The sequence below is a fragment of the Rissa tridactyla genome, chromosome 8 (assembly GCF_028500815.1).
Source record: "Rissa tridactyla isolate bRisTri1 chromosome 8, bRisTri1.patW.cur.20221130, whole genome shotgun sequence".
Lineage (NCBI taxonomy): Eukaryota > Metazoa > Chordata > Aves > Charadriiformes > Laridae > Rissa > Rissa tridactyla.
This window is the reverse complement of record NC_071473.1, coordinates 6,530,778-6,542,778: the sequence shown is the minus strand read 5'-3', so window position 1 is coordinate 6,542,778 and position 12,001 is coordinate 6,530,778. Positions and strand designations below refer to the sequence as shown.

At 42.5% G+C, this 12,001-nt stretch overlaps 1 protein-coding gene across 3 annotated transcripts in view; it reads right to left on the bottom strand.

The window, feature by feature from the left end:
* LMF1 (lipase maturation factor 1) overlaps positions 1–12,001 on the bottom strand; it is a 207,308-nt gene that overhangs the window by 174,280 nt on the left and 21,027 nt on the right. Inside the window, exon 3 of one of the 3 annotated variants that reach the window (XM_054211430.1) lies at positions 7,525–7,535. The exons of 1 other annotated variant lie outside the window; for it this stretch is intronic. In XM_054211430.1, coding sequence (XP_054067405.1) covers positions 7,525–7,535 — 11 coding nt within the window. Of the gene's footprint in view, positions 1–7,467; positions 7,536–12,001 lie in introns of all 3 variants that reach the window. One more of the 3 variants, XM_054211433.1, reaches the window with a different exon arrangement.

The window sequence follows — 12,001 nt, the reverse complement described above, 5'->3', positions numbered from 1 at the left end:
TCCTCCAGCAGGCTGTGCCCCTTTTTGAAGCCCCCACTAAACAAAGTATCCTGTAATCCACTGCATCCCAAGACCCCTACATGACATCTGTGCTACCAGACCTTCAAGACCTCTTTATACCTTTAATTCCCGCAGCTTTCTCCCGACAACACAGGTTTTCAAGCAGACTAGACACATCACTAATGAACACACGCGCACACTCGTTTTGCATTTCCACGATACCTTTAATGCTGAGGTTTCAAAGGGATGCAGCAATTCAGCTACCTCGCTGAGCACAAACAGTACTCATGTTACGTGTGGAGCACCCTGCCAGGCTGCTCTACGTCCACAACTACTCACTGTCATGACTTTATAAAGGCTTTTATGCCTATATATGCCAGCTGCAGGAGGGCCAATAACAACAAATCCATAATATGGGGAGAACATCCTTGACCTAGTTCAAACTCAAGGCACTGACTGTCCATAGACACTTTTTGGGAATAATTTGAACTGAAACAGTAAACCTTCTCATAACTGATGCCATGCAGCACTGCGTTTCTGCTCCGCTAAAAGCTTAGTTTAAACACCACGGACTGAAGTAGGAGCTAAGTCCCTCAGCCACACCACGCTTGCCTTCAAATTGTGGTCAATGTTCTTCCAGACTATGGAAGACAAAGATCCAACTTCTCCGCTTTAAAACTAATATGGAGGAAATTCCATTTCACTTAACTTTGGCAATGCATTAAGGCAAGAGCCTTAATCAAGGAGAGCTCCACTTTCGCTAGTCACCCAGTCCAACTCGCCTTTTTCTGACGAAAATCTCTGCCTGCAAAAAGCATTTTTGTTTGTTTCCTTTTTATTAAGGCTAGGACAAAAGTCAGTCACAAGAGCTGTGGAGAAATAATTTGCTTAGGGAAAGGGTTTCCCAGTTTCTGCAAGACCAGCGTTCCCATTCCACCCACTTACATTCCTGTATTAAGAGAAAATAAAATCACATCCGCAGGCCGGTCATCGGTTACACAGGTCGACATCCAGGCAACACGGCAAACAGCTGAAAGAAAATTACTTGCATGGAAAGATCTTGTTTGAAGAAGTTATGCACTCATTGCAGCACCATCATTTACATCAGTCCTTGTTAAGAAGTATTTTATCCCTTAAAATCATTTGCATAATTGCCGCAATCAAAGGCATTACTTTACAGTAATAACTTTAATGGCAGATTTTTCCTTAAACATTCTTTTTAAAAGGTACCTACCAAGGTTGGTGCATCCATATGCCAGTAAAAATAAAGACAGGAGGTGACACTCAGGAAATGCACGGTGTAGAGAGGGACCAGTTGCTTTTTGTTTTGTGTTCCGTTTATAGAAAATCACTTTATGATGCTCAAAAAGCATCCCAGAGCCTAAACCTTTGTCACCTCAACAGCAGCCTAGTTGGTACATGGCCAAGACCCCTTTTTTTTTTCTATTAGTTTTTATATTTGCTAACTGTAATTGTATTATGGGGGAATCTGGCTTCTTCACAGGCTAAAACAAGGTCCTGTAAGCAAGAGTCTATGTCTCAGTCTTCAACTTGCCTTCCCTGATTATAGGCTAGCAATGAAAAACATAAAGCCTGACAAATGCATTCAGTACATACATCAGTGACTCCTGGGTGATGTATCATCACTTTGGGTATGTACCATTATCAGCAGCCAGACAACAAAGAAAACCTCCAGGAAAACACTAAATACAGCTTAGAAGTTTTGTATTATTTCATGCCTTCAGTTCAGTAGTTGCGGACATCTACAAACAGGCAAGCTGTTTGGCAAGGGCCAAATATATGTATTTATATATGTGTATATATATATTAAAAAAAAAAGCACTGGAAGTCCCTTCTCCAAAGACCTTGTGGTTTCAGGATACATTGCAGGAAGCCTGGACAAGCAGCCAGGCGCACGGATGGGGAGGGAATATGTACAAAGTTGATAGTCGTCCAGCACTTTTGGGGCATGGGACTTGCTACAGCAATTTTCTTAACGTGTAGGAGCTCTGGACTGCTTTTGTCAGCTCCATGGAGACATAAGCACAAGAACACAAAGATAACGGCTGCAGGGCTTCAGTAGCATTGTAAAGTCTATTTTTAAGATGGGCAAGAACCACTGGATCAGTTCTGAATATAAAATAAAGGAGTTCGAATAAACAAGCTAAGATCTAACGGGAAGTTAGCAGCAGAAACCAGCTGGGATTTCCACCCTCCAGCTCCAGCGTGCTATCCCGAAGTCTGTGTCCTCCAGATAACACAGCTTCATTTCAAACCCCAGGGTGCTCCGCCAACGCAGCTGCATCACTGAGCTGATGAGGGGATGCTCCTCAAGGGAAGCTTAACCGAGGCCCTGGGAGCATCATGGCTTTGTCCAGGCAGGCTCTAAACCCCGTCTGTAGGGCAGCCCCTTCCCCAGGCAGCATCAGCAGAGGACTTTGGGGGAACACTTCCACTTAATTGAGGCTCTCAAACGAGTCAGGCCTGAATGAAGGCACGTTGCCCTTTAACACAGTTCTAATTACATTAAAACAAAATGCTTTCGTGAACATTGAGAAAGGCTGGGGAGAGAATCAGACAAGCTATAAATTAAAGCAGAGGATATGAATACCATGCAAGCTGCAGTGTTAGGGTTAAACATGGGTCTGGAAACAGTTTAGTGAAAACCTGGTGTGGCTAGGGGCCAGCTCCGAGTTTAGTTGCTTTGGGCTAATCGTTTCCTTCAGGCAGGCTACTCTAGCACACTAATAGGTTTTAATAAAAACTTCCAATTGGGCCAGTAAACCCCTCATTAAGCTGTTTTTAAAGCATGAATTTAAGAGCGGCGAGGGTAAAAGGTCACGAGGAGTATTTAATTCACAACGGCTGGCAAAAGGTGCTGTTGTGATTGAAAACACCAGAGTTCAAGTGTCCAGGGCCACATAAACATCCGACTCTGTCACTAGACCTGGTTAAGTGACAGCTTGAAAAATAGATTTAATAAGACAGAGAGAAAAGTTTCCCACTCTTACACGAGAAATAGGAACAGCAGATCACAATATTAGCCAGGAACAGGAACAGTCAGTAAGCAACCCCATCCCTCCCATCTCGGCATGGGGGGAGAATGAATAAATAGCAGCCTATGGCCATCTGGGTGTTCAACCCTGCAGCGATTCCCAGGGGCTCGCTGGGACAGTCGCGCCGTGGCTCCGCGGTCTCCTGCTGTGAACAGAATAAAGTTCTCCAGGAATAACACAGACCAACCCGTTCTCCATGTCCTGCTGCCAGTGTCTCTCCCACGTGCCGTCTGTACAGCGAGCTACCGGAGTAACAAGTGCCACCGGCTGCGAGCAGGATACTTATGTCCTGCCATGCAAGAAAGCAAACTTCTGCCAGTGAATTCTCTTACACTTGGGCAACCTCACACCCACCAGGCAGACACTGCAGATGGATCTGCAGGAATCACGGTGTTAGCTCCAGGCACAGTTCAGCCCAGACACATCCCCATCTCGGTATACTTTTAAACCAAGCTTTGGACCTGCACTAGTGAAGTTTGACCTCAGTCATTTCCACGTACTCTCATTTTCTTCCATGACCACAGCGCTGCTCACTAGTGTAGTGCAACTAATATGAAAACCTCACCTCTTCCGTGGAAACATGCACTCACAAAAGGAGAAACATCTCAATCTTGTACAGCAAAAGCCAGAACCCCAGCTGTGCACTCTAACATTTAATTTTATGTCAGTGCACATCTAAAATTCAAGATCCCTGAAGACCTTTTAAAAGAAAATCCTCCTTGGAACAATTTGCATTGAAGTAAAGAGTGAGGATTTAACAAGTAATGGAGAATTACGTACACTCGGCTCTCAACTTTTTATTCTACTACTAATCAAAACACATTTCATCTTAAATTCTGAGATAATAGACGCAACATAAAATTAGGGGGCAGGCATGGGTATGAGCTAAATTATTTGCTTATTCCATGTTTACACATAATGGAAAAAAACTAGGACTTTAATTCCACCTTCAGTGATTGTCTTCTCTCCATACCAAAATTAACAAGAAAGTTTACTGTAAGAGGGGGGAAAAAAAAAAAAAAAAAAAAAGAGCTCTTATTTTTAAAATATGCTTCTAATTCTAGCCATACAGTTGGCCTGCAAAGAGTGCAGAAGCAAGGCTCTCTGGAACAATCCCCAAGGAAACATTTGCTTTGGCTCCAAATAGGACACTTTTGTGCATCAAGAGTCAAATAAGATCAGCTGCTTCTCAGTCCTTTCCGTTTAATGATCCCATTGATAGCCAAAAGGTAAACAGACACATTTCTGTCTATTCTGCGGGTTCCTTGCTGGGAATCCAGACTGCAACTCTGAGAGGTATCCGGCGGCCATGGAGGTGACGATGTGGAGTCAGAATCTCCCTGAACAGTTACATCATTTTCCACACCACACCTGGATTTTTACTTTACAGAGAGATGGGGCTGTCCATTACAACTCACACAATCTTTGCAGCTTTCCTGCAGCTCTGCTTAGCTCCTCACTGATATCTCAGGAAAGACTTAGGGCCATCAAACTGCCTTCTGAATATCTGGGGCTCCTTAACACAATAACAAGGTAGAACAGAAGAAAGAAGACAAGAAAGCCTGTAAAAGAGCATCATCTTTTTCAAAGCCTCTGTTAGAACAGAGATAATAAATCACTATATTAAAATCAGGCTTCCACTGGGGAAAAAAAAAAAAAAAGTCCTTGGGAGTATGTCAGACTGAAGCATCATCAGGAACTACTGCTCTCGGAGAGCGCATCCTTGCTCAGAAGGAGTCAGAAACAGCAAAGCTGTCAACACCACAAATCTGCTGAGGCAGCTTTGGTCTTATTCTAAGCCAAGAGAAAAGATGTCCTTAATTTTAAAAAAGGAAAAAATAACAAGTTGACCTTGCCAATTCTTTCTAGTCCCAGCACCACAGCTGCATCCTTCACAGAGAGGGAGACCTGCCACTTTTGGAGCTGAGCCAGGCAGGACCAAGGGCACTGAGTGAGGCCAGGTGGCTCACGGTGGCACACACAGGTCACCAAGGCACCTAGAAAGTAGCTTGAAGGGGCCAAGGAAGAAAGGCCTTGGTATACCAAAGCTCAAGGAGAAGATTTAGGCTAAGGATGAAGTTGCCATGAAAGCTACGTCTCCAGGAACAGCATGGCTGCTGGCCCTGCAGGTGTGCTCCACCGAGGACAGGCAGGACATCCATCCATCCACCCATCCATTCCCAAGACTCCCAGCAGCCTCAGTTCCGCTAGGAAGGGCCAAAGCAATCCAGCGTAGTCCAGCCATCGAGCAGTCCCACCAGAGCAGAGTCCACACTCAGCAACCAGAGCACTGCACTGCCAGAAACGGGGAGGAAAAGTGACGATCCAGCCCAGCGCTCCCGCCTGCTGGCAGGGAACCTCGCACGCCTGAGCTGTGCCTGTCCGTGGGGAGGGACCCAATGTCAAACTGCTCCGTGCTCACTGAAACACGTCACGCTACATCTAAAGCCAAATTTATACATGAATAACAATAAATAAAGCTGAAAAGTTATTACAGCTCAGCTAATTTCACACCAGTGCTAACCCCCAAGCTGGCGCCCACTCCAGGATTTGCATTGCCGAGCACCTCTTCACCTTTCAAAGATAAATAGTCCAACGCAGCCGGTGCTTTGCGCTGTGAAAGCCCTTGCATGGCTGTTTTTCGCGGTTCATTCCCTGAAGTGAGGAGTGTTTTTAATAACTGTTACCTGACAGGAGTAAGAGCAAAGAGCAAAACCTGTGGCAATACCAGTTGATCCCATTTGGCCTAACAGCTTGTTGTTATTTCCAGACTCTGGAGTTCTTTAAAATTCATAGGGACAGCCTGCAGTTTTAAGAGAGGCTACCAAAATCCATCCTAAGATGTCTCAAAAAAAGCACACTTCCTGGAGGGGAATAGGAAACAGTCAGCATTTACAAAGATCTCTCCAGGAATTTTTTTTTTTTTTTTTTTTTTTTTTTTTTTTTTTTAAGATCTTGCTTTGAAGTAGATGCTACCAAAGAATAAGGCTTCCAGAGCTCAGCAATATTTAATGTACTTCTACAGCAATAGATGACAATGTTGTTGTTTCAGCTATATTATAACAAAAATATTGTGGTTTTCCTGTATTCTAACAAAAGTAACTCAAGATTTACATCTCATTCATCTTATTCAGAAGTAGCCCTTAAGCCAAAAACAAGGAAGGGAGAGACCCTACTGCGTACAAAGGACTTCAGTAATCCTCATAGGGTGGCTATCCAGTTGGGACATAAAGAAAGGCCAAAGAAAGATAAAACACCACTTCTGAAAAGCAGTTTTTCTACAACCTGGAAAACATATACAGAAGATGAGTAACTTGTGTTAAAACTAAGATGGCTGTCCTCACTAACCCAACAAAAGCGTGGATTTAAATTGTAAAGTCCAGCTGATTAAAAAAATCCACATCTGATTTGGAATTATTACCTAAAACACACAGGAGTGGAAACAATTCTCCATAATCCTCCACCTCTCCACTTGGTGAAGCACCATCTCAATGATCCCACATAAACTAAAGCAGTACATCCACTTACAACTGATTAAAACAATGAATTGGTAAACAAGGAGATGGATGCAATTCCCTGAAGGAGAAGGGGAGGGAAGCCTCCATAATACGCTGACACAAATGGACTTTAACTGTTCTTGTGCCTTACATTAAAAAAACTAAATTTCTATTTGTGACTGGCTAGTGACAACTTGGGAATATGAATCTCCTTCTCATTCCCGCAAGGACCCAGTATCCTTCTCCATCCACCCATCCAACAGCACGAGCACCTGGCTGAAGGGATGAGAAAATGTGAGCAAATAGGCTGTTTCAAGACATTATGCCATGGCAGTACTTCCCAGGAAGTCAGAAGCACACTAACAGCTTTCCTAATATTTCCACAGAGAGGAACGTTTTCTACTGGGATTTCTAACTTTCCATTTAGACTCCAGCTGTGGGTTGGAGTACTTAATGCTTAAAAAAAAAAACCCCAACCTGTGCAAAGCACAAATCAACTTTCCAGACCTCCAAAGGAGTAATATCTGCACCTCACACTTGCGGAAAAGCAGATGATATGAGTAAGAGGTTCTCAACTTCATACAAATCACCAGCGGAAAGGGAATTGGAATTTGGGGAGAACAGGTTCCCTCCCAGGGGATGTCCTTCAGACCTCACTTTGTTTGGTTCCCTCAGGCTTATTTAACTATTTGTCTTTAACGTCACCCTCATAACGATACTGGTGGTACTTACACAACCCTTCCACCAAGTCTCCTACAATCTCAACTTACAGAATTTACACCGGTTTTCCTTCCTTAAGGGCATACGAGCTCAAAGAAATTCATTGAAAGGCAGAGAACAGAGACAATCAAACCTTAAACATTTGAAAGAGAAAGACAGAGAAAGCAAGTTAGAGTAATGTAAAAGCTACATACCCACAAATGCATCAATAAATTATTACTGCAGATTTTTTCTCGTTTTTATTCACTTACCAAAGGAATACCTGCAAAACAAAATGAAGAAAAAGAAAAAAAAAAATTAAAATCTCGGTTGATCAATTGCAGCAACCTATGTTTAATATTAGTTCTATTTCAAACTTTACACCTTTTGAGTTTCAGAACAAATCTGTCAAGGAGTATGGAAACATGCATGAACCTTGTAACATGCAACTCAAAGGTACTAGATGGTAAATTTCTGTTACCTGGCAGCGCAAGAAGAGCAAAATCATTCATTTCTGGGCAAATTAAGCTGTTATTTATCACTCCAAGGAACTGGTTACCCTTCTTTCAATAAAGATGCTAAAGCAGCACAGCCAGAAGAGACAGCACGGTCCCAAATCACAGCGAACACTGAGCTTCACAAAAGGCTGCTCCTCACCTTCTCTCTGACTTGAGAAACTCCTCTGAGAGAACACTCAAGCTGATAGCGCAGCTTAACCAGGTTCTACTGCAACATTATTCATTTATGGTTTCCAAAGCATGCTAAGCACTTCCCAAGGCAGAAGGCAACAACCGAAGTTGTTAAAAAAGTAAAGCTTAATCCATACTTCGCTGATGAAGCCCACACTGCTGAAAAGCAAGAAGTTACTTCTTGCTGGTGAACAATTCATTGGGTTTTTTCCCCTTTTGAACACAGAAAAGTCTAGCATGATGCCATCTGCCAGCTGAGTGCTGTGTGCTAGTTGCTCGGCAATCCTCAGTCTCAGGAAAAGCGATACACACTTACTGTGTCATTTTCACGTGAATTTTTGCCACAATCTGCTGCATCGTTTAATTTGCTTTTTTAGCTGGTCTTCTCACTGAAATTACCTTTAGCCTTAACTACAACATAGTGATTTTGTGTAAGATCACCAGTTCCGATTAAAAGTGAAACCCAATGGTTAACAAGTTTTAAGATACTGTTCTTCAACAGACAGCTTGTGTTTAGTCCCATTATAGCTTCAATCCCACATCAGCAGGGCTTTATTATTTGTATCTTCAGCGTATTGCATTAAATTAAAATAAAAAAGACCCCCCCAAAAAACCCCAAAACAAAAAATATCCCAGGCTTTTAAAGATTTTCAGAAAGATTTGCTCTTACTGAAAACATCGTGAATAGGTGTGCAAATTTTATACTCATACACATGTAGTTCAAATAGTTCTACAATCCATCAATCTAAATATTTTACTACATATTTAACAACAATTTCATACAGGGCTACTGACGTATAAGGAGCAATAACTTTAAAATGCACAACAAGTTTTAACTTTCTTAATAAAAGTGGCTCTTTATAAAGATATCTGTCATTAAGGGGAACCTAACTTCGCTATTCTCCACCACAGTTGTGGCGCAGTTAAACATAAACTTGTACGAATTATTCTTATTTCTTGGCAGAAGTTAAGAACCCCCTGAGGCTCATTTAAAACACACACACACACAGACACACACAAAATGAGGAATTAATAAAATATTGTATTCTTCTGAACCACATTAAGTTTTCTGACGTGTGTCTGTTGCTGATTACATCAATCTAGGCTCCATAACTTGTCATGTGATGACAGACAAACACTTGTGAATTTATTTCTCTGAAGAAGCCTGCGATACAAATGCCAAGGAAACCAAACCAAATGGCCCGCTCCAAATACATAAAAGCAGCAGGGCATCTTGCAGGGATTTTTATTTTTTTTAATAGGTTACAAACAGGCAGGTACCCAATTCCCACAGACTTCAGGTTGTATTTTGTAACCTAATTTCCATTTTTGCTTTTCAAGGTCCTCTTCCTTGCTTATAAAGAATAAACAAAAGTGTTTATGAAAAAAATTGATTTTTTTTTTTCCTACTTCTGCCTTGGCATTTGAAACACTATCGACAGATAATGACAAGTGAAAACATGGATTTGATTTTGCGGATTTTTTGGCAAATTTCAACAGAGTAACTTTTTTGATCTGCACCCTGTCAAACCCAGAAATTTTGCAAATTCAAAGTATATTCCGTTTAGATTTTCTACGTCAAATTAAAACGTGATGTCGTTTCTGTTCTCTGTTTGGAGAAACAATGTCATTAGCCATGACTTGTCATTACAGGCAAGCTTCATGTCACACTTAGAAAGACTGTAAGTATCAGCTGGGAATCATAAACATCATCAAATATTTGGGTTAAATTGTTTTCACCACATTGTCATGCTGATTAATTCTAGCTCAAGTGTATTCCTGGAAAGCAAAAATTGATAGCAAAACATAGCTTAAACTACATTAAACTACATCACTCCTGATGAAAATACTTTCCACCGGCAGTGCCCGTGGCAGAGGCAGCGTGGAGCTGAGATGGGTTTGAAGACAGAGCTCTGCAAGAGCTTCTCGTGTCTCCAAACCACGCGTGGGCATTGCTGCGCAAACCAACAGGGAGCTCCCAAACCGACCCAGCAGAAAACATCCCCTTTTCTGTATAACACCTTTTTTTTTTTTTTTCCTGCATGCAAAGCATGCAGGATGATGGTTTCTGTTTGGCCAGACTTGCCCGATAAATTTACATTCTTTCTCCACTCACCTACCCGGCAGCTACACAGATTGTTTAATGCAAGAGTCGTCTGGGACAGGGACTCCTCTTACAAGTCTACAAAACATGACAAAATTCTAAATAGATTCTATTAATAAATAGTATTACAACACAGATAGGAACTCATATTTTTACATCTATTGATGCTTACTAGGAAACGCATCTGTATTTAAAATCCAAGGAAAAACAAAATCAAACCAACACTGTCCTACCCACCACTCACAGCCCAACAGTGCCCAACACCACAAGATCCTTCCAACTAAACTGATTTCCACAGGCAGGATAATTCCCTGCTGCATCCCTAATCTGCAGCTGGTGTTAACAGCTTCTCTCACTGTTCTCCATGGAGAACATCCTCTATGGAAAGTGAACCCAGATGTCAACTTTCATCTCCACTATGAATCTGTCTTATTCTCTGGGCTGTATAACTTGGGACGGGGGAAAAAGTATTTGGGTAGTACAGGCACATTTTCTATTCTCCATCAGGACACGGCTCCAAAATCTGCTGTTAAGGAGGTTTCCACAGTAGCACCTCTCCAGAATGGAAACCAGGTTGAGCTCACACTGAGAGGTAACCCTTCCCTGTCAAGGATGGAAATGTGACGTTAACTATCCCACTCTTCCCTCTGGTACTCAGCCAGGGAGAGGAGGAAGCAGGGGACCATCTCCCCAGGAGCCTCAGACCACAGCAGACAATCAAATGGATTCATCACTGGCAGAGTGAAGAGCTTCCTTCCAAAATTTCAGTAACAGAGAAAGCTGGATGAGCTGCCTGCCATAAATCCAGGCATTGCATTAGGAGAGGAAAAACGGGCTAAGTCATGGAAGTACAGAAAGTGTGGAAAATCCACCTGCCCCAAGACATAAATGACTGTGAGAATCACCTCTGGCAGATGCCTGTCTAAGCAGCAACGGAGACTCCACCTCCCTCTCCGGGTATCCAGCCCAGTGTTCCTCCATATGTATATTTAGAAGACTTTTACTCATGTCTAACCTGTATCTTCCTTCCCACCACATAAAACAACAGCTTCTTGTCCTATCCATGAGGAGACAGCAAACAGAGAACAGCTAATTTCCATCCTCTCTGCTGCTTCCATACACTTGAAGATCTCTGTCCCCTTTCCCAGTTTTCCTTTCTCTCAACTAATCAAACTCAGCTCCTTCAGCTCTTCACCACAACAGGCCACTTTCTGCACCGCCGCCGAGGCTTGTGCCTCTTCTCTGCCCAGCGTGGGGCCGAAGCCACTTCCAGTGCAATGTGACAACCAGACACGAGATGCTGGCTGACACCTCCCAGCTCCGAGAAGTGGAAAACCTCATCCACTGCTGTCTTGCACATGATGCTCCTAAAAGTTACTGGTTTACGTGCCTGAAAGCTTGTTTGGTGAACCACAATATACCAACCAAATTAAAGCTGTAAACACTTCAGGGGAGAAAAAAAAAAAATGTTTTCAATGTATATGTATGTACAGTACCTGGCACCTGGGGATCCACTTCCTTAGCACGCTGCCTCAAAACAAAGAAGCCAGTTGGCAAACATCACTTGCAAGAGACCAAGAGTCCATCAAAATGAGATGACAGAATTAGTCTAGTGCACCATTAATTTCAGAACATCATTAACTTAAAAGTGTGGGGGTAAGAAACATTTTTGACAGCTGGTTTCAGTTGCTGCCAAGCCTTTAGTATTGCACAGCGGTCGTGGGGGGAGGAAATAAGCTAGAATGGTAGTAAATGAAACCACTCGTCTGGTTTCTGGATTCACTTTATTGTGGTCACAGATCTCTAAAAACTAGGATTCTGCACTCCGTAATTACAACATCCACATTTAAATGGAAGGAACAGGGATAACATTAAAAAAAAGAAAGAGTGCTCGAGGATGAGGTTTACTGCTCGGTTTGCACATGGTGCTGGGAAAGGTGCCTGAGCAGAGCTGGA